At 39.9% G+C, this 18,628-nt stretch overlaps 1 protein-coding gene and 1 long non-coding RNA gene across 3 annotated transcripts in view; one reads left to right on the top strand and one right to left on the bottom strand.

Annotated features, from left to right (window-relative positions):
- lrrc75a (leucine rich repeat containing 75A) overlaps positions 1-18,628 on the top strand; it is a 63,559-nt gene that overhangs the window by 1,259 nt on the left and 43,672 nt on the right. Inside the window, exons 1-2 of one of the 2 annotated variants that reach the window (XM_044353280.1) lie at positions 10,818-10,878; positions 13,928-14,056. In XM_044353280.1, coding sequence (XP_044209215.1) covers positions 10,867-10,878; positions 13,928-14,056 — 141 coding nt within the window. In that variant the 5' untranslated portion in view covers positions 10,818-10,866. Of the gene's footprint in view, positions 1-10,817; positions 10,879-13,927; positions 14,057-18,628 lie in introns of those variants that run through there. The other variant, XM_044353279.1, reaches the window with a different exon arrangement.
- LOC122983521 lies at positions 29-17,886 on the bottom strand. Its single transcript, XR_006403724.1, has 4 exons — positions 17,670-17,886; positions 2,238-2,300; positions 1,496-1,590; positions 29-1,035 (listed from the first exon to the last, which is right to left on the bottom strand). It is a non-coding gene; the product is annotated as an uncharacterized LOC122983521 (long non-coding RNA).

The raw sequence follows: 18,628 nt of genomic DNA, 5'->3' as shown, positions 1-18,628 counted from the left end.
TGTGTGTGACGGAGTGTGTGAGTGAAACCTCAAGGATCACAGGTTTGTCCTTAGAACAACACCACAACATTCCTGATTTACTTTTCTCTGTTCTTTCTCACTTGCCTCTGTGTGAACATGTTGGCTCTTCCTCAGCTGATGTCAGCACTGATGCTGAAATAAAAGCCAGGCTTGACCGACTGTTGACACACTGACTAAACTGATTCAGTGAATTGATGAATTGACCGCCTCCCTGCCTGTTGGACTGTACAGGAGCCCCCCTAGTTGGTTGGTTGGTTGGCTGGCAGGCAGGCAGGCGGGCAGGACATGTTGTGCTCAGCCTGGATCTGCAGCACTGGTATAGTGTGGACTAGGATTTATAGCTTCTCTCCGTCTTTCAAGACATTTGCAGCGCTTGGCTGCCTGCTGCTGCTGCTGCTGCTGTTGTTGCTACAGAGCAGAAGGAAAAGCCCAGCAGCAGTCTGGAAGAATCTGGTGCGGCAAGAAACAAAAGGGAAGCAGGAAAATGAAAAGGCAGAAATGCCACCAGTTGAATTGGAGAATTTGTAGAGCTGCAAAGAAAGGGAAGGAGTGAAATCATGAAAAGTTCATCTGAATATATGTTTAGTGTTGGGATAAGAAGGAAACAAAGATAAGTCAGAGAAGATAGTGGAAGAAGAAACAGGTTTATAAGCTCTCATCCCCGTAGACGGCACTGCACAAAATCCATATGCTGCCCGTGTTTATCCCCCTATGACTCAACCACAGGGAGCTGTGCCTCCGGCTTACACACACACACACATTCATTGCTTTCACAGTTTATTGTTTGGCTTTGGTGATTTCCATCAGCTCCTTTCAGTTACTATTTACAGTTTTTTGATCAAACCCATTTAGATTGTTAATCCTTGAATCAATGGCAAACAGCGGAGCGAAGCAAACAGGCTTAAAGACGAAGGACACCTCTCCATCCATCATCATTAAGACCAGAGGATTACCATCTCTGTCGCTGCTTGATTAAGCCATGATACTCTAGAGGAGGAGAATTACGTTTCCAGTCTGAAAGTGAAGGCACAATAACACAGCAGCGTGGTTAAAGTCTTACAAGTGAGCAGTGAATCTGTGATACTCTTGAATGTGAAGCAGGAACTAACTGCACATTTAAATATGGTCACTTAAATTCTGTCGAATCATTAATTATATGTAAATCAGTGGCGGTTGGTGACTCAAAAAACTGGGGAGGACAGGAGGAAAACCAACCCACGCCATCATGTTATTTTACATTAGTTGGCTACTTATCTGTGCTTTCTTATGTTCAACAAAAAATTAAGCAGTAAAACAATAGCTCACAAGATTTTGAGGGGTGACGCTGCACCCAGTATGTTACAGTGGGAATTTTACACAATATCCTCTGATTTAAAAAGGAAAAACAAAAAGCATGAAAAACTGGAATTTTGAAAAACAAAGCAAAAATGAAGTGTGCTATGAGTTCCTCTGCCTGTGGGAGGTTTCCACTCACTTCACATGTTGGGGGATTATCTTCATAACTGCTGTGAGGCCTTTTGTTGCATCCTGTCTTACAAGAGCAAGAGAGCTGTAAAGGCTGGCCGTCTTCTGTGGATGTTATAAGGTCAGAAGAAGTCTAGTCAGTAAAATTTGAACAAAAATCAAGCTTTGGCAGTTTAATAGTGATTGGAAAACACTGGGGGAAAAAAACAAACCTTTTCTTTGGATCTTGTAAGGTCACAAGTCAGAGGGGCTGTTGTCACCAGACAATGAAGAGGACTGTCAATAATTACCAATTTGTTTCTTTCATTTTAACTTTTGGCATTTTATCTAGGATCTATTTCAGGCTGGTTTATTTGCTAACTACCCTTCAAACTAAGAAAAAGTTGCCAATGAGTTGTTATATTTTGGCGTGCAAACATTTGTAGGCTATACCTGGATTATATATGTTTGTTTTGGTTGATTGTAAAATTGTCTGTCACAAATATGAAAGATTAAATTCATGATTACAGTTAATAAATTCCTTGTCTGTTATTGGAATAACATTCGATGAATTGCATAGTTGATGTTTTGCCCAACAGACACTGGAAATGTTAGTCCCTGAACCCAACTTGAAAACACTTGACTTAGAAGCGGTGTAGTTTTACTGTTATCCAGTAAAGTGATACCAAAATCCTTAAAGTAATATAAAATCACAAAAAATGGAAATAGAAAATAATATTTCATGCCGTATACTCTTGTGACCTTTGACTCACCTGAATATCCTCCATGCCTTTCAGCCCGTGCAGCAGACCGTCACAGTACAGCAGCATGTCGGGCTGAAAACAGGAAATTTGGACTCTGTTGAAAAGGCTTAAATAAAATATAATTTTTTAATGATGTGTTTAAAAGTAGTTCGCAATTTGCATGTTATAATTTCTTTTGTAATATGCTACTCTATGAATCTATTTATCGCTCTACTGCATACAGTGGTGAGGATGAAATTTGGAAACTGTCATTGGACAAACGGGATGTCAATATTGTATTCTGGTTGTTGATTGGTTAGGGAGGACGTCCTCCGTTGGAGTGTCACTTTACATCTTTTGGCCAATAACAGATTAGCATGAAAAAAAATTAAGTACATTTAATTGATATAAGTGATCCCGCCCTGAGGAGGACAGCAGGAGCCCGTCCTCCTCTGCTCTCCTCTCACTGCTTCACACATACTGTCCTTTCCCCTCTTGTCTGTCCTGCAGGTGTCGCTGTTGAAGCATTTTAATCAGAATTTCAATAATCTTTTTTATATTTTGATCTCCCTCTTGCCTCTCAAAAATAGAGGAGGAGCAACCTCCTCTACCTTTATGGACCAGCCTCCTCTGATGTAAACTATCTGAAAAAACATATATATTCTACCAAATTTAGCCCAATTTTAACCTAGAGGACCTGCAAATGACTTAAATCACATTCACTGAGTCATATCCTCTGTAAGTTTGTTCCACTCTGTAAAATAACAACTACACACTAAATCACTGTCTTTTTTAACATAACATTTTCAACATTCAACATTGTTCAATGTTCAACATTTTAGGAAAAACACTTTCATCAATCGAATCAAATCAAATTTATTTATAAAGCACATTTAAAAACAACCACAGTTGACCAAAGTGCTGTACAATAAGATATCAAGAATAAATTAGTCTTTAGTTTGGCCTTAAAAGTGTCTAGGGAAGGGGAACACTTAATTCCAAAAGGTAAGCTGTTCCAAAGTTTTGGGGCAGCTACAGCTATCTCTTTCTTTTCAAGACTGAGACAAGAAGATTGGTAACACATTCATGGCTGCACACCAAGTACAGAGCTGAAGTCAGGAAGTGGTTAGCCTAGCTTAGCATAAAGTTTTCAAATAAATCTTGTCTGAGCACAAGCTGTCGTACAAGAGGTTTGCCAAAACAAAACACAGTCTAAAACTTGGAAATTCTTATTTAATCCAGAAACTGTCTGATCAAACAGTAAGTAAACAAGTCAATTTTTTAAAACTTGAACAGTCACATTTCACTCTGTACCAACAAAGTACAGAGGTCAAATACTGATTTGACTGAGTTCATAGCCATGCTAGCAGCATGGCTCTAGAGATGTCTGTCAGTCAGTCTGTCGGTAGATTGGTCCATCATGCTAGTTCAGACTGAAATATCTCGACAACTATCAGATGGGTTGCCATCAAATTGATCCTCAGAGGATACATTCTGCTGACTTTTGTGATTCTCTGACTATGTCTCTAGTTCCACCAGCAGGTCAAAATTTTCACTTATGCTGTACTAAACTGTATAAATGAACTTCTACTTGATGGATTAGCACAAAATTTTGTACAGACATTCATGGTTCCCAGGCAATGTATTCTAATGACTGTGTTGATCCTCTGGCTTTTCATCTAGCACCACCATGAGGTTGACTTTTTAGTTCTTTATTGAAATATCTTGACACAATTGGACGCTTAGTACGGAATTTGATACACACACATTTGTTGTACCCAGAGGATGAATTGTAATAACTTTGATCTCCTGACTTTTCATCTAGCACCATCATTTGGTCAAAATTTATTTATATCCAATACTTTGATTTATTACCAAATACCTGCACAACTGATGACATTACCATCAGCTGTACTTTGTGTTTAGTGCCAATTAGCAAATTTTTGCATGCTAACATGCCGCACCCACACGGTGAACATGGTTAACTTTATACCTGCTAAACATAAACATGCTGTTACTGTTAGCATGCTAATGTAAGCATTTGACTCAGCCTCACAGAGCCGCTAGCATGGCTGTAGGCTCTTACTCTTGTTTTCCATTGACAGAATGAGCTTCTTTATTTTTAAACACATGTGGTAGCCCATTTTTTATAGATAGCTCCCACCTGACAGAATGAACTACCTCACTTGAAAGCACTTTTATTTTTTTATTGGCAGTGCATCTGAAGAGAGTGGCTTGTATTGTCAGAACGCTTGCCCAAGCTGTTTCATGGATCTCTTTTTTATCCAGTCTCATTGTTACATTTTTAGGCATTATTAGCAAACAGCCACTCTGCAGTCGACCTCCATTATGGCATCAGATACAGCTGCTGGGAGATTTGTGGTGAACTGTAAAGCCTTTATCAGCACATAAAGGAGTACTTTTCAGTCATTAAGAGACCTGTGCACAATTAATAAACTTAAGCTATTTCCTTTTCTCGTCTGGGCTTTTAGCACGGTGTATTTACTCAGTGTCATTTCATGATCAAGCAGCGTTGTTAGTGTCTTTCTATCACGAGAAAAGAGAGGTAGGATTGTGTAAACAGTAGTCCACATGGCTTAGCTTTGATCCAGTGGGTGATGGATCGAGGTCAATCGCTTATGACCTTTGAAGGATTTTTCTTTGCTGCTGTTGCGAGAGCTGGGGATTAGAGAAAAGGAAATGTCTACAAACATGATGCACTCCAACTGGGTGAAAGTTAATAATATGGTGTCGGATGGATGGATGGATGGATGGATGCCTGTCCTGAGAATTGAGGAGGCTAAAAATAACATGTTTTACTTCATTTTGACTCATTCTGCCAAAGGTATTGACTTTATATATATGAGAGCAGGGTTTCATGGTGGGTTGTGAAGGTGAAATATGAAGAGCTCCAGTGACATAACCATCAGTCACACGTGGCTTCATATTCAGAAGGGTGGGTGATCTTGCAGAACGGTACATGACGGACTGATCACACGATGAATTGAATAAAGACAATTACTGAAGGTAGAGGAAAACACCAGGAGCGTTAAAATGAAACAGACACTGACGAGGAAAAAGAGAGGAAGGGGAGGCGAGTGGTTATAGAAACATTAGAAGAAAGCACTATAAAAATGAAAGAGGAAATGAGTCATAGAGAGAAAAGAAGAAGAGAGGAGAAATGACAGAGATGGCTTGTGTGTGGAAGATATGAGCTTTTCACTGGTTACCAGGTTTCCCTCCATGTTGCCCAGAAACCATGCCAATTGCCATAGAGCTTGGACTAAACAGACATTGATTAATCACGCAGGAGCTCTGTTAAGAGCTAATGGGGAGGCCACCTTCTTAATCACCACCCTTCAATTAACTTGAAATCAAAGCTAGCATCTCTTAACCACTTCCCCCTGGGCTGCCTCGAAGCTGATCGCTAAACCATAACCATCAGCCTTTGTGGAAACCTCCACCCTTAAATTTAGCCTCTGTGCTTCCCTCAGCAGCCCCTAGTTTGCTGTAAACAGCTGCATCTGATTTTTAACTCGCGTTTTTAGGATGGAGATATACTTTCTTTTTAACCACGCGTTGATGTAGACAACCGGTTGTGTTGTGAGTGGAATTGTTCACATACTTGCTTATGCACTTTGCGTGTTACTGGAGGATTCCACTAGAGGGCACAACAGAGAACTAAGGGTATAATTAGAACTTCTGGATTTGCATTTACATGTCGACACTTGAGGAGGTTACTATTTTGTTTTTCCACCGTACACAGGCATAACAGTTTCTGACTTGTTTCCATTTATTTTTGCGGGTTTCCACGTCAACTTCTAAAATGGTACTGATCTCATGCCAGGTATTCTGACAAGCATATTTGTCACACATCGTACAGATGCGGGTAATTGATCTATTAACTTGTTTTCAATACCTTCCGCCATTGTTGTCGCTGCTGACGTGCATACTGACCCCTGACACTGTCACATCCTCATAATGCCCCTACACTGCCTCTACCCTTCATGTGCATATTGCATCTTGTGGACGTGTATCGTTAATTTCTGAGGATGTGCACAACCGGCACTCCAAACGGAAGCAGGATATGTGAGGCAGCCATCATGCATAGTTAAAAGCAAGTATATCCCTGCCCTTATGGTATGTGGCCAGTGTTTTGTTAGATTGAAAGGCTGCTAAGTTGTGGTTTCCATTAATATTTTAACTGCAAATGGTCATTAGTTGGTGCTGAAAAGTGATTACCTTTCTTTTCAAGCTTAAAACCTCAAACATATACAGTAACAAGGACTCTCCTTAATTTAATTTTCAGCTTTGTGCTGCAGGAGTTCTCTGTGGTGCTGCACGCTGTGTCATCAAAATCTTTTTAGTTGAAAGTTATACAGCATAAAAGACTACAAGCTTTTACATACATTGTACAGTTAATTGCACATACTCCCTTATCTCTCTTATCAGCAGCTGAAGGGCAGCGTCTCGACATGGTGCTGTTTGATTGATTGATTCAGCTTTGTTTTGGCTGCACTTAAAATCACAGTGGTGTGAGAGCTGCCTGCAGTCTGTACAGTCTGTTCCATCACCAACTAAATCAGGCTCTTTCAAGTGCAATTTTTACAAGCTCAGTGCTCACGTTATACTCAATTTTCTTTTTTCGCTGTCCCCCACACAAAATGGCAGGCTTTACTATTGGTTTGTGGTTAGAACAACTTACTTCACCAGCTAAACTACAAAACACATATGTGTCATGTCATAGAGAATGAAACTTACAAGGAGCAGGGTTATGATATCTCCCACTTGGTGACAAGAACTACAAATGTGTCATTAAACCTGTGGTAAAATGGCAACAATTGCTACGTTCTTGTCATATCAGAGTTATCGTAATTACGAGATTCCGACTTGTAAATAGCATTCACACCAACTTTCAAATCATAATTACTACTGGAAAACTGAAAGTTACGACATATCCGACTTGGCGCTTCATAATATGGAAGTGCCTAAAAATCTAATAAAATAAGGACGCCTCACATCAGCCAAAGTCCGTCGTCCATGGGGATTAAATCCAGATTTAATGGATGTAGTGTTATGTTGTCAATGCGTGTGTTGACAATGTGTTTTTAACCCTCACCCAGCCAACTTTGTAATCATACAACCATCATTTGTTGTCTGATGACGTAAAGGCTCGCAAGTTATGATCATGGGAATCTTTCCCATCTTTCCCATATTATATGAATGCAGCAAAAGCCACCATCATTATAACAGTTACATCTAAATGGCATCCAATAACACTTATAAAGTCAATTCAGCTTATTAAAAAGGAGCTGTACTCTACATCTATTTATCTGTATCTAACAGGGTTAACTATCTTGGAATAATGCGTGAACCATGTCGGAATAGAGACCCAAACTCATTACATCTGGATTAGCCACTGTTGCACTAGCTTGTAATTTTTTTTTTTTTCCTGGGATTTACAATCCATATTGTATGATAAACAAACATCTACTGTTGTACCAGCGTGGCGGCATGTTTTTCATCTAACAATACTCTCTCCTGTCACATTCCCACCTTTTTAACTGTAATATCTGCTGTCTAAAACATCTACACAGTTCAGCCCTCCCTGGTTTGCTGTTATTACACACATCCACTCACCCATGTACTCTTTTTCCTTATTTGGATGTATGGAGTGCACCACATGACATGTTGTTGTATAAGGTCATGTTCCAGTGCTAGATTTTTAGTAATCTGCATTAATGTCAGTGTGATCTTGAATGAGGTTTTCTTGCTTCAGAATATGTACAGACAAAACAGATTCCTTAAACATGGGGGGTCACCCATCCCTTTTTACAAGTGATAAAAAACACTTGGATACATTAGACCTTTAAAGCCCTTACATGCTAATGATAAACCTGCACAGGTGTTTTCACTTAATTGCATTTCCCAGTATTGTGTGGGTGTGTACAGACATGTGCTTAATTAACTTAATTCTTATTAGTGGACATGTAAAATTTTGACAGGACACATTGAATGGCACACAAGGTGAATTATTGTGCTTGTTATAGTGAATCTGAAAACCATGAAGGAAGAATATGTATAAAACTTAGCCTAGAAGAGCAATTTTTGGGGCTGGATGTCATGTCAGTGTAGGAACAGAGTGCACAAGGCAGAGCCAGGGAATGAGACACTATTGCACATGTGTCATAGAAACCAAACACGTGGTAGGTGCAAGGAACGTTCAAATTAATTGATAGATTGTCATATGATATTCAGCTGCCCTAATTTATTCATGATTAGCACATGTAGTTTGGTGACCCAGCACAGCTCCACTCTACTTGAACCTGAGGAGAGGCCTAGTAAGCTGGACAAACAAGCAATTTCTCTACTCAGACCTTTTATTATAAAGATATGAATAATAATAATAATTGTTCATTGGTAATCTAAGAATACCTTCCATCATGTCAGAGATGGATGACACTGTCTGGTCTGTATGTGACCTTCAATAAAAGGTCAATGTCTGCTTCATATATGGGTCCTTAAGCCCCCGGTTGCCATTTCCTCTTATTTACCAAAGAGCCTGCACTTGAGCCGTCGTGTTTGCCCTGTCTGTCTCCAGCTCCATCTTTGTTCATGTTCAGCTAGGCTCAGACCGCCGCTTTGATGTTGACCGTCTCTAATTAGTGTAGGTGGTGCTTTCTAATGAAAGAAAAGCCCACACTGTTTTCCTTATAACACAAATGGTTTGTGTGTGTGTACGCACTCAACACACTACCCCCTCGAGTTCAAGGAAGTGGACTCTGCATTTTTATTTCTATTTTGCCCTTGTCATGTATATTTCATGATGGACCACTGTTAATAATGTATGACACTTCTCGAGGGTGGATAGCATTTATGTACTTTTGTCTATTGTTTTTACTTTTTACCACTGCAGACCTCATCGCTAAACACACACACACAAACACACCCTCAGCACTGTTGTGAGATGTTGTGAATATGCTAACTGTTGATTCGTAAACCTTTTAGTGTTTGGGTTCAGATTAGAGTGAGCTGAAGATTAATTTCTATTCAGGGGTTGATCTATTTGCATAACACCTCAAATCCTTATCACACTATGAAGGAAGACAATCTGTGCTCCTCTGACTCATCATCTCACACACACACACACACTCACACAGAAGTGATCTGTATTTCTTCAGATTTTTGCCACCAGTGTCGTCATTTTTAAGGCAAATAAATGTACCGAAAAGCATCCAAATGTTGCACTGTTGCACTATAATTCTAACAACGAGAACCCCCGCCAGCCCAAAAAAATATTTTTTAATGCCAAAATTAACACTAAATATCCATTCATTCGGAAATCAATAATGTTTGGGCGTCTCTGTGCAGCGCTGTTCCGGTACGTGAGTCAACCTCTGTGTTGTTGCCTGGGAAACTATTGGTAGCGTAATTCTGTTAAGGAATATGGCATTGCGTAATATGTTTGCGTAGGGGGTGGGAAAGAGTGAGTGGCAAAAAGGTGACAGTGGATGCGAGTGGAGCAGAAGAAAAGGTTAGTAAGTTAGTAAATTTTCAGTCTGGCAGTAAATGTACAGTACAGACTACAGTGTGTCAGTTAATAAATGCTAAAAAGTCACGTCTGTTGTTTCCCCAAGTGCTGAAAAAGTGAAGGGGGTTAGCTCCAAAGTTAGCAACAATGGGTTAGCCTAACCTGAAGACACAAAACAGAGAAACAGAGAACAGAGAAATGTGTGATTGCGGAGTTCACTGTGCACTCTGTCCCGTTACAACAAAGTTCAAAAAACATCTGCCTACCAACACCTCTAACTTTTAACTGGCCAACAACAAATAGTCCCATCACGTAAATTAGTAAAAGTAAAGTAATCAAGTAAAAGTGCTGGTTGGCTGATTTTTTTTAACCTTTGGAGCCAGGCTAGCTGTTTCTCCCTGCCTTTAAGCTAACTTTCTCCTGGTTGTAGCTTCATATTAACCGTACAGACATGAGAGTGGTATTGAATTTCTCATCTAACTCTTGGCCAGAAATAAATGGGTGGAGTTTCCCAAAATTCTTTAACTCTTTACCCAAGCTATTAAAAGCCAAGTTTATTTCTGACATTGAAAGAAGCCAAGAAGAGTATAAATTCAGCTAGTTATACAGAAGTAAGGTCTAGTAAGGGAGAGATGGAGTAATTAGACACACTGCAGAGACTGCAGCTGAAAGAAATAACTAGTAATTAGTCTGTATTCATAATTCACGATACAAACATAGTGGAAAGGCTAAAAAGGCAAACTAGCCAATTATTTTCATGCTACTGTCTCTGTTGTAGATTCAACATGCTCTGTTGGACAAATGGCCGCCAGAAAGGGGTGTGCAGCGCTGGGTCCACTAGGTCCTCACACATACACATGCAGGAATAATTTCAGACACGATACACCCACAGAGCACCACTTGTGACTGTGTGATCTCAACTGGAAACTGTGTATCCTGTTCGCCACCAGGACATATCACAACACATACCTGTTGATGCACTAATCATAGGTTTCTCTCATCTGTTATGTTTCTATTAATGTCGCTCTCATCTGTGCCGCAGCTGATTAATGACTGTTTGTGTGTCTGTCATTCAGTCAAGGCTCCTGTCATCATTTACTGCCCCTCCTACGCAGAACAATAGGCAGCATGGAAACCTCAGTGAGTCATACCTTTTCTGGAGGAGACCATCTCTCTCTCTCTCTCTCTCTCTCTCTCTCTCTCTCTCTCTCTCAGTTTTCAGAACATGGTTGGTCCTGTTGCCAGTTAACAGGCTGTGAACTGTCTGCACAAACAAACCCAAACACACAAAAATATATGAGCATGCACTTACATTCAGACTAAAATACATTTTCTCCTAAAAAGTGTTTCAAGCCCACTGGCATTAGCAGCTGAAATAGCGGTGATGATAGAAAAGCAGAGCCATTACATATTGTGTATACAGAGTGTTGTGCCGGAGCAGACGGTATGTATCATCTGAAACAACATCCTGTTATATAGGATGTATACAGCTGGCTACGTGTGTGTGTGTTAACCCAAGGGTTGGTCATAAACTCAGTCCCCCTGATGAGAAACAAATACTGGGTGTGAACAAAGTAACATGTACGCATTATGATTTACATTATAAGGCAACTAGACAGTGATTTCAGTGATTTGGCTCTAAGATATATTAAATTCTCAGTAGAGATTTGTGATGATACTAGAACACAATTGCAAAGTGCTTTAGTTTTAGCCAGTGGTGAAAATGACAGTGATCTATAGTTCTTTATAGGCTTGTTAAATATTGTGGCAAGCTAGTATGCGGTGGCCACTCTGGGACCAAAACACAATGCTTTTTGTAGTTCATGTAGTATGTTGTCTATACTTGTTTTTGTCATGCCTTACCCTATTTTGTCTTGTCTTGGCACCTTATGATGTCTTTTTGTACTTTTTGTCTACCTTGTTTGCACCACATTAAATTTAAGCACATTAAATGTAACACCATTGAAACACAGTGTTATCCCTAGCAATTTACAATACTTGTAATCCAAATGTATTGAAGTAACAAGAGTCTTCAGCCATGCTAGCAGTTCTATGAGGCTATACTCTGGCACAGCAGTGCTTTGTGCTAAACGCTAACCTTAGCATGTTAACATGCTCACGATGACAATGCTAACATGCTGATGTTTAGCAGGTATGCACCGAATCACCATGATATTGCACTAACTAACAACTAACAACAGTCACTTCCGGGTAGACAACTGGTGGTTGATATGAATTGTGGAGATATGTGATATCAGCCAACTTGTTTATTTTCTGTTGTCATTTTCAGTTAAACACGTTGGTCTGACCTATCTGATGTAACGTTACTTTAACTAACGCAACACCAACAACCTCAAATAAGTTCTTTCTTTGAAAACTTATTGAAAATTAAATGAGACATAAAGCTTACTTGTCACAAAATGCTTCCTACAAATTCCTGACACTTTAAGGCCCCTGTCTTTTTATCCAGAGCTTTCTTTGAGCATGTTTGCTCTTCCCAGATGGAAATCTGAAAAACCCAAACCCTTCTCCACTCTTTCTTGTTGCTCAGCGCCCCTATATACAACAAGACTTAACCATTTAATCCTCAGATGAGAGTATCTCTCAGTTATTCCTTGCCCCTGTTTGCTCCGTGCTATTAAATTGTATGTACATGACACAGGGGTTTTCTACCTGGAAATTATTGTCAACAAACATTGTGATTGATTCTGTATCAGTGGCTGTAATGTTTTCCATGGTCAATATTTTAGTTTTTGTTACTGTAGCTAAGATGCTAACATTGCTAATTAGCACTAAACACAAAGTACAGCTGAGGCTGATAGGAATGTCTTTAGCTTTGCAGGTATTTGGTCATAAACCAAAAATATTGGACAAATAAAATTTTGACCTGGCGATGGCACTACAGGAAAAGTTAACAGATATTACCAAGGATAAAAGAATTAATCTTCTGGAAACCATGAATATCTGTAGCAAAGTTTGCAGCAGTCCATTAGCTGTCAAGATAAATTTGGACCAAAGTGGTGGACTGATGGACAACCATCATCAGACCCAAATGTGCACTTATATTTCAGAAATGTCACCGTCTAATGGGTAGAGTGCCCAGACTTTTACTGATCACATTCATGCTCCCAGAGGATGAGCCATTTCCATTTTGGACACTGCATGGGCTAGGACGAAATGTCAGAATTCCCCATAATCTAATTGGCATATTGCCATGAAATGAGCATATTCATGCTACCAAGGGAGCCCATGACCTTTCCTTTACTCCCACACTCTGGACAAAGTCTACATTCTGTGCCCCACTACTAGTAATGCTTTAGATGTGGAATCTTGCTCCCAAACAAAGTACATTTTTTGGATGTCTATAATGGATAATGATGGATAATCTAAATTATTAATATCCTTAGTTATTTTAGCCCAAACACATCATGCAAGGCTGTATATGCACAGCCAGCACTGTCCTTTGCATTAGTATTAGAGGCGATGACAGCAGCTTTGGTACACACTTCACAATACCTTTAACTGTTCCGGTCTAATCCTCTTTGTGTATTTTTTTTCATGGTTGTCATTCAAGCTGACTTTTTAAGATTTAACAAGGCCGCTGTTCATGCATGAAGCTCTGTCAACAGGTTTATGCTTCGTCGGCTTTGATGGAGCTTGAGATGTGACAAATTTTCATTTCCCTGACTAGTAAGCAGACAGTCAGAAAGCGGAAAGCAATGCAACAGGCTTTAATTTAATGCTTCAGGGGGTCAGTGAGTTTATAAAGCAGCATGGCAAATGTAAATTCCTTTTGAAATTTGGCTTGCACTATAGATATTTGTGTGTATGTATGGCTGTGTGTGCATGAATGAATTTGTGCCTTTTATGTTTGTATGAATGCATAAACATAGTATGTAATGTGTGTGATCAAAAATGAGTACTGTACTGTAGCCACTGAATAGTTAATGTATGTTATTTCATCTGTGTTTTTTGTCACTGCACGGTTGTGAATGGGTTTTTTTTCTTTCATTTTCATTTTTATGTGAAGCACATTGAGTTTACTCATGTGTATGAAATGTGGTATATGAATAGATTGCCTTGCCTTTTCTACATGAGCACTGCCTATATAAGAGCCCTGTGTACAATTGTGTAAGTAAAGTTATGATGGTCTTATTTAATCTGTGTGTGTGTGTGTGTGTGTGTGTAGGACCTGGGCATGGAGTCAACATCTCTGGATGACGTGTTGTACCGCTACGCCAGCTTCAGAAACCTGGTTGACCCCATCACGCACGACCTGATTATCAGCCTGGCACGATACGTCCACTGCCCCAAGACGGTATGACACACACACACACACACACACACATACAGTAAAAATCACCTAAAGTGAAGAATACTTACTAAATATTGCCTATTACAGTAAACATACCCATGTATGCACACACACACGCACACGCACACACACAGGCTGATGTGATTCATTGCGTTGCTGCTATCAGATGATCTCCTGACTCATTTTGTCTGACACTATTAGGTTATGGAAGTGCTCTAAGTGGTTGTGTGGCTGTGTGTGTCCTTGAGGGAACTGCGGTGCCTTGTGTTTGTTCATTCATGTAGTCCAGTGTGTCATTGAGGGAGAGAAAGGGAGAGAAATTGAGAGAGAGGGAGAAAAAGCATGACAGCAGCCATACAGGATGAACAATGCAGGGAGGAAGGAGGAGTGATGGAGATGAAGATAGGAAGTCCTGATGTGTAATTCCAGTGGTGTATTCTGCTGAAACACTATTGCCCCAGTGCAGGCTGTGTTTAGGAGGCTTACCTTTAGCCAATATTAAGCCCATGTATTTACTGTAAAAAGTCATCTAGATCTGAGAAACAGTTGTCATATCATTTCTCAACCTCTTGATTCAGTCTCCCCTTCAGCCCTTGAGATGATAAGCTAACTGATCCCTTTAATTATTGTTGATACATGCTTTCATACATGATATCATGCTAAAAGACGCTAAAGATGCTAAAGTTAGCATGTCACAGACAGAAAGTCAGCATCTTCACCAGCTGATAATTCAGATAATCAATTTCAAAACTCAACACATTCGTGTATGACAGGGTAGACCTAGTTAGCCCTAGTGTTATAGTAAGCAGTAAAGGAAAAAGTAAGATCAGACTGTTATTTCTGCTAACTTACTGTAGAGAAACATGCTTAGACAATCAACACAGAGGTTAGATTTATGCTTTATTGTTCATATTTTCACTTTTAAAAAAGAATAGGCTTTTATGAGGACAAACTAATTTTTGAAAACGTAATACTATTTCGGGCAACATGTTTGGCTAGACTTACCCAAAACCAATAAACACAGTGTCTGGTCCAGTCCTGAATGTGTCTTTTTCTAACGTCACCTGTGACAACACAATATAATACAACATTTGTTGACAATGTGCTCCTTGGCCTTGGAAATAACACCACATTAGTCTTTCTACTGTAGGTAGTAAGCTAGTTAGCTGGACATGCTAACCTTTAGGCTACAGGTTATGGAGCAGATAAACACATTGTCTGTATATACAGTATGTATATTTATGTCTTTGTGTACATCTTTGATAATAGTCTTGTTCAAGTTCAAGGAATGTGAGAGAGATGGCGAATGACATTCAAGGGTCCTCAGCTGCATTTCAACCAGAGACGTTGCAGTTCACGGTCAGTTTCATAACCCCTGAGCCACAGGACACCCCATGGTCGTTTGTTCTAACACAATCCATGTGAGTAATATGTGTGTACTAGATGTTTCCCCTGACCTCACCAAGACCTCATAAATACAATTTTAGCTCAATAATTTCATATATTTCCTGTGAAAACAGGATGCTGGAGATGTAGGGCTCATCAGTGTAATTATTACATATCTGCATATGGTACGACTCTCACTATATGAAAGAGGAAAATATGTACAAGGATATATGAGGGATACATAAGTCACAGTATGCATAGTGGAGGCTAAAAAATACTTGTTATCAATGTACAAGCCACATTCTGTGAGACTCTCTTCACACATGCCAAAGCTGATGAGGAAAGTGGAGGGCTTTGTGTGCAGTTCATGATAGGTGAACAGAGGAAGGCTGAGAAGTGCAAAAGTGCAAATGAAAGACACACCAGAGGGGGTGTTGTTATGTGAGGAGAGAAGAGCAACAAGAGAGAGGAAGTAGAGAAGGAGGAAGAGAGAGGTGTTATTTCCGACATTCTGCTTTGTACGTCCTGTCCTTCAGAGGGTATAATCAGTGAATATTTGCCCTGCAGACACTGGTTAGATTAAAATGAAGCTTAGCAAAAATCATCTCCATGTAACAAATACTGTGGTGTGACAACTAATTTATTTTCATTTAAATAACAATATTACAGCCACTTTTGAATAAGTCGTTATCACACTGTGGATAAATCTAATTTCAGTCTCTTCTAGATATTGTCAAATTGTAAAACAAGAACCAGTCAAACTTCAGCCTGTTGTGAAGAGATCAATCTTTATTGATGATCAAGCTTTTTCACACAAGAATTGGTTAAACTTTACGTTTTACGGAAGGTGTGCAGAATTATTATTTCAAATCTCTACATATTTATTTGGCCATTTGTTAAATAATGGCAAGTTGAGTGGCAGCAGTAATTTTGAGCAATAGTACTACTTAACTTTTTAAAATTATGATTGAAATCACTCACTTGTATTTACTTAAACCTGCATTTATTGATTTTTTTTTTGCCCTTTGGGGGCAGCACAACAAGCTGTCAAAACAACACTGACATATGATCACCCTATAAAGTTGACAGGTAAACATGTTAGTGGCATGTTCTCATATGTAGCAGACACAGAGCAACATTAGCACCTACTTGGAGTCGTGTCCAGTGGCGTTTTCTCCCAGAGGCCAAAGGAAGCCAGGCTTTCCCTGTTGTTTCAGACTGTAGTTGTCATTTCAACAAAAACACTTTGTTTAACAGTTTTGGTAATTCTTCTGTGCTGTTGCTGTCATCTCTTCCCCATTTCTCATTGAGTATTTTACAATGAGTGAAAAGCGCCCCTCTAAATGTTATGTGGTGAAAGTGTGTTGAAACACTATATTGTACTCCTACTGTACGCTAATGTTATGTCCGTGAGGAGGCCAGACCGAAACTGTCATCCCTTGGTGAAAAAAAATTGAAGGATTAGCCAATCAGATGAGGCTACCGTCATGCCACTGCCAAACTGTGATTAGTCAGGACTATGTCAATGGAAGCCAGCCGCCCTTACTGACAGAAGTTCTCAGATCTTGTCATCTCTGCAGTTAGACATTTTCGTTGGCGTCTTCATGTAAACGATCCTCCTTCTTCACCCTTGGATGTTTGTATATTTACGGTTTCACACCAGTCACATGATAGAAACGTCATCAACATGCCCACTCACTTGCTGTAAATTTTCTGGGAAATGACCTGCTGTATTCACACATGGGCTTAATGGGGAGCTTGTGGTAGGGAGCTGGCAGGGTGAAGTCCATTTAGTGCGTTCTCACATACAGCTCCAAGGTCCAGATAAACTCAGAGTTGCAGTGAATGTGTGAAAGGGGCTGATGTCCAGTATTCACTCTTCTTTTAACTCTGTTGTTTGGTGCTGGACGGGTATACAGTGGGTTTATTTTAGGGCTGTAGTCAACCAAAGAAAAACTTGGTCAACTGATATTGTATCTACTCTTTAACCAATTGATTGGTTGATGGGGAAAAAAGCAACATTCACATAATATAGTTAACAAGCCAAGTTAGCCCTCCTAGCTAATGCATGCTATCTACACTAACTACGCTAACAAAATAGCGTAGTTAGCACGCTGTGTCATTAGTGGGTGATATCTAGTGTTGGCAACATTTTTTGCTGACACTAGATATCAAGCAAAAGTGAGAAGTTATATCATTATATCTAAGTTGCCGTGAGCTGTGAATTCACCTTTTCTTAGCAGCAGAAGGCAGAAGATAACGTTATCTTGGAGCCTGACAAGCCCAGGCAAGCAGCTCTCCTCTTCCCACTTCCATCTCAGACTCACTCTGTCCGGCGGCAGTTTTCTTGGCCTGCCACTGGATGTGCAGCGTTTTCCTCTTCTTCTTTTTTCTGTTTTATGGGAGGTGGCAACCAGTGTTAAGGTGCATTACTGCCACCCACCATGTTGGAGTGTGAACCAGAGTTATCTACCTTCCCAAACAAACACAGTGTTATCTTCTTTTGGGGGGTCAGGAGACTACAGCCCTAGTTTATTTGAGTTTTTTTTGCTGAAAACAGCTGCTTGCATCATCTGGAAACAACACTGATGAGAGCACTGAGAGTGAACCAAAACGTTGTGGGTTGTAAAACCAAAACAATGAGCTGAAAAATGCTAGAATGCACCGTAGGAAAGAGGGGAACAGCAGAGTTAAGTGCTATGGGTCACTTCAAGTGACCCCTTTCACATTAAATATAGCAGCTTTAACTTATGTTACTCTTTAGACTTTGCATTTCTACATCCTATTTATTGCCTAAGCCCCCAGGACTGCAGGGCCATACAGACAGTTGTGAGGATGTCCCAGACTCACTGGTTCCCTCCACAGAGGAAATGTCCATCAAGCAGTGCCATAAAAGCACAAAGAGTATTCTTAGGGACCTTTCACACCCAACACACGTGACCTGCTCTGCCTTCAGGCAGCTGATAACACTGCATTTTTGCAGAGGGGACATGTTTTAAGGATGTTGTTTTCCCTAGCACATTTTCTGCACTGTTTGCTGCACTTCCACCTGACACTGTGTTGTTTTATACAGCTGTGGTTTGGGATATTGTGCTGCCAGTCATGCTGTTACAGTCTGTTTTTGTTGTTAATGGCTGCGTGAAGAGATAAGAGCAACAAAAACTGGCAATGCAAATACACCAAAACAGA

Source organism: Thunnus albacares, chromosome 6, assembly GCF_914725855.1.
Source record: "Thunnus albacares chromosome 6, fThuAlb1.1, whole genome shotgun sequence".
NCBI classification, from domain to species: domain Eukaryota; kingdom Metazoa; phylum Chordata; class Actinopteri; order Scombriformes; family Scombridae; genus Thunnus; species Thunnus albacares.
The sequence above is the reverse complement of the archived record's forward strand: the minus strand, read 5'-3'. Positions and strand labels throughout refer to the sequence as shown.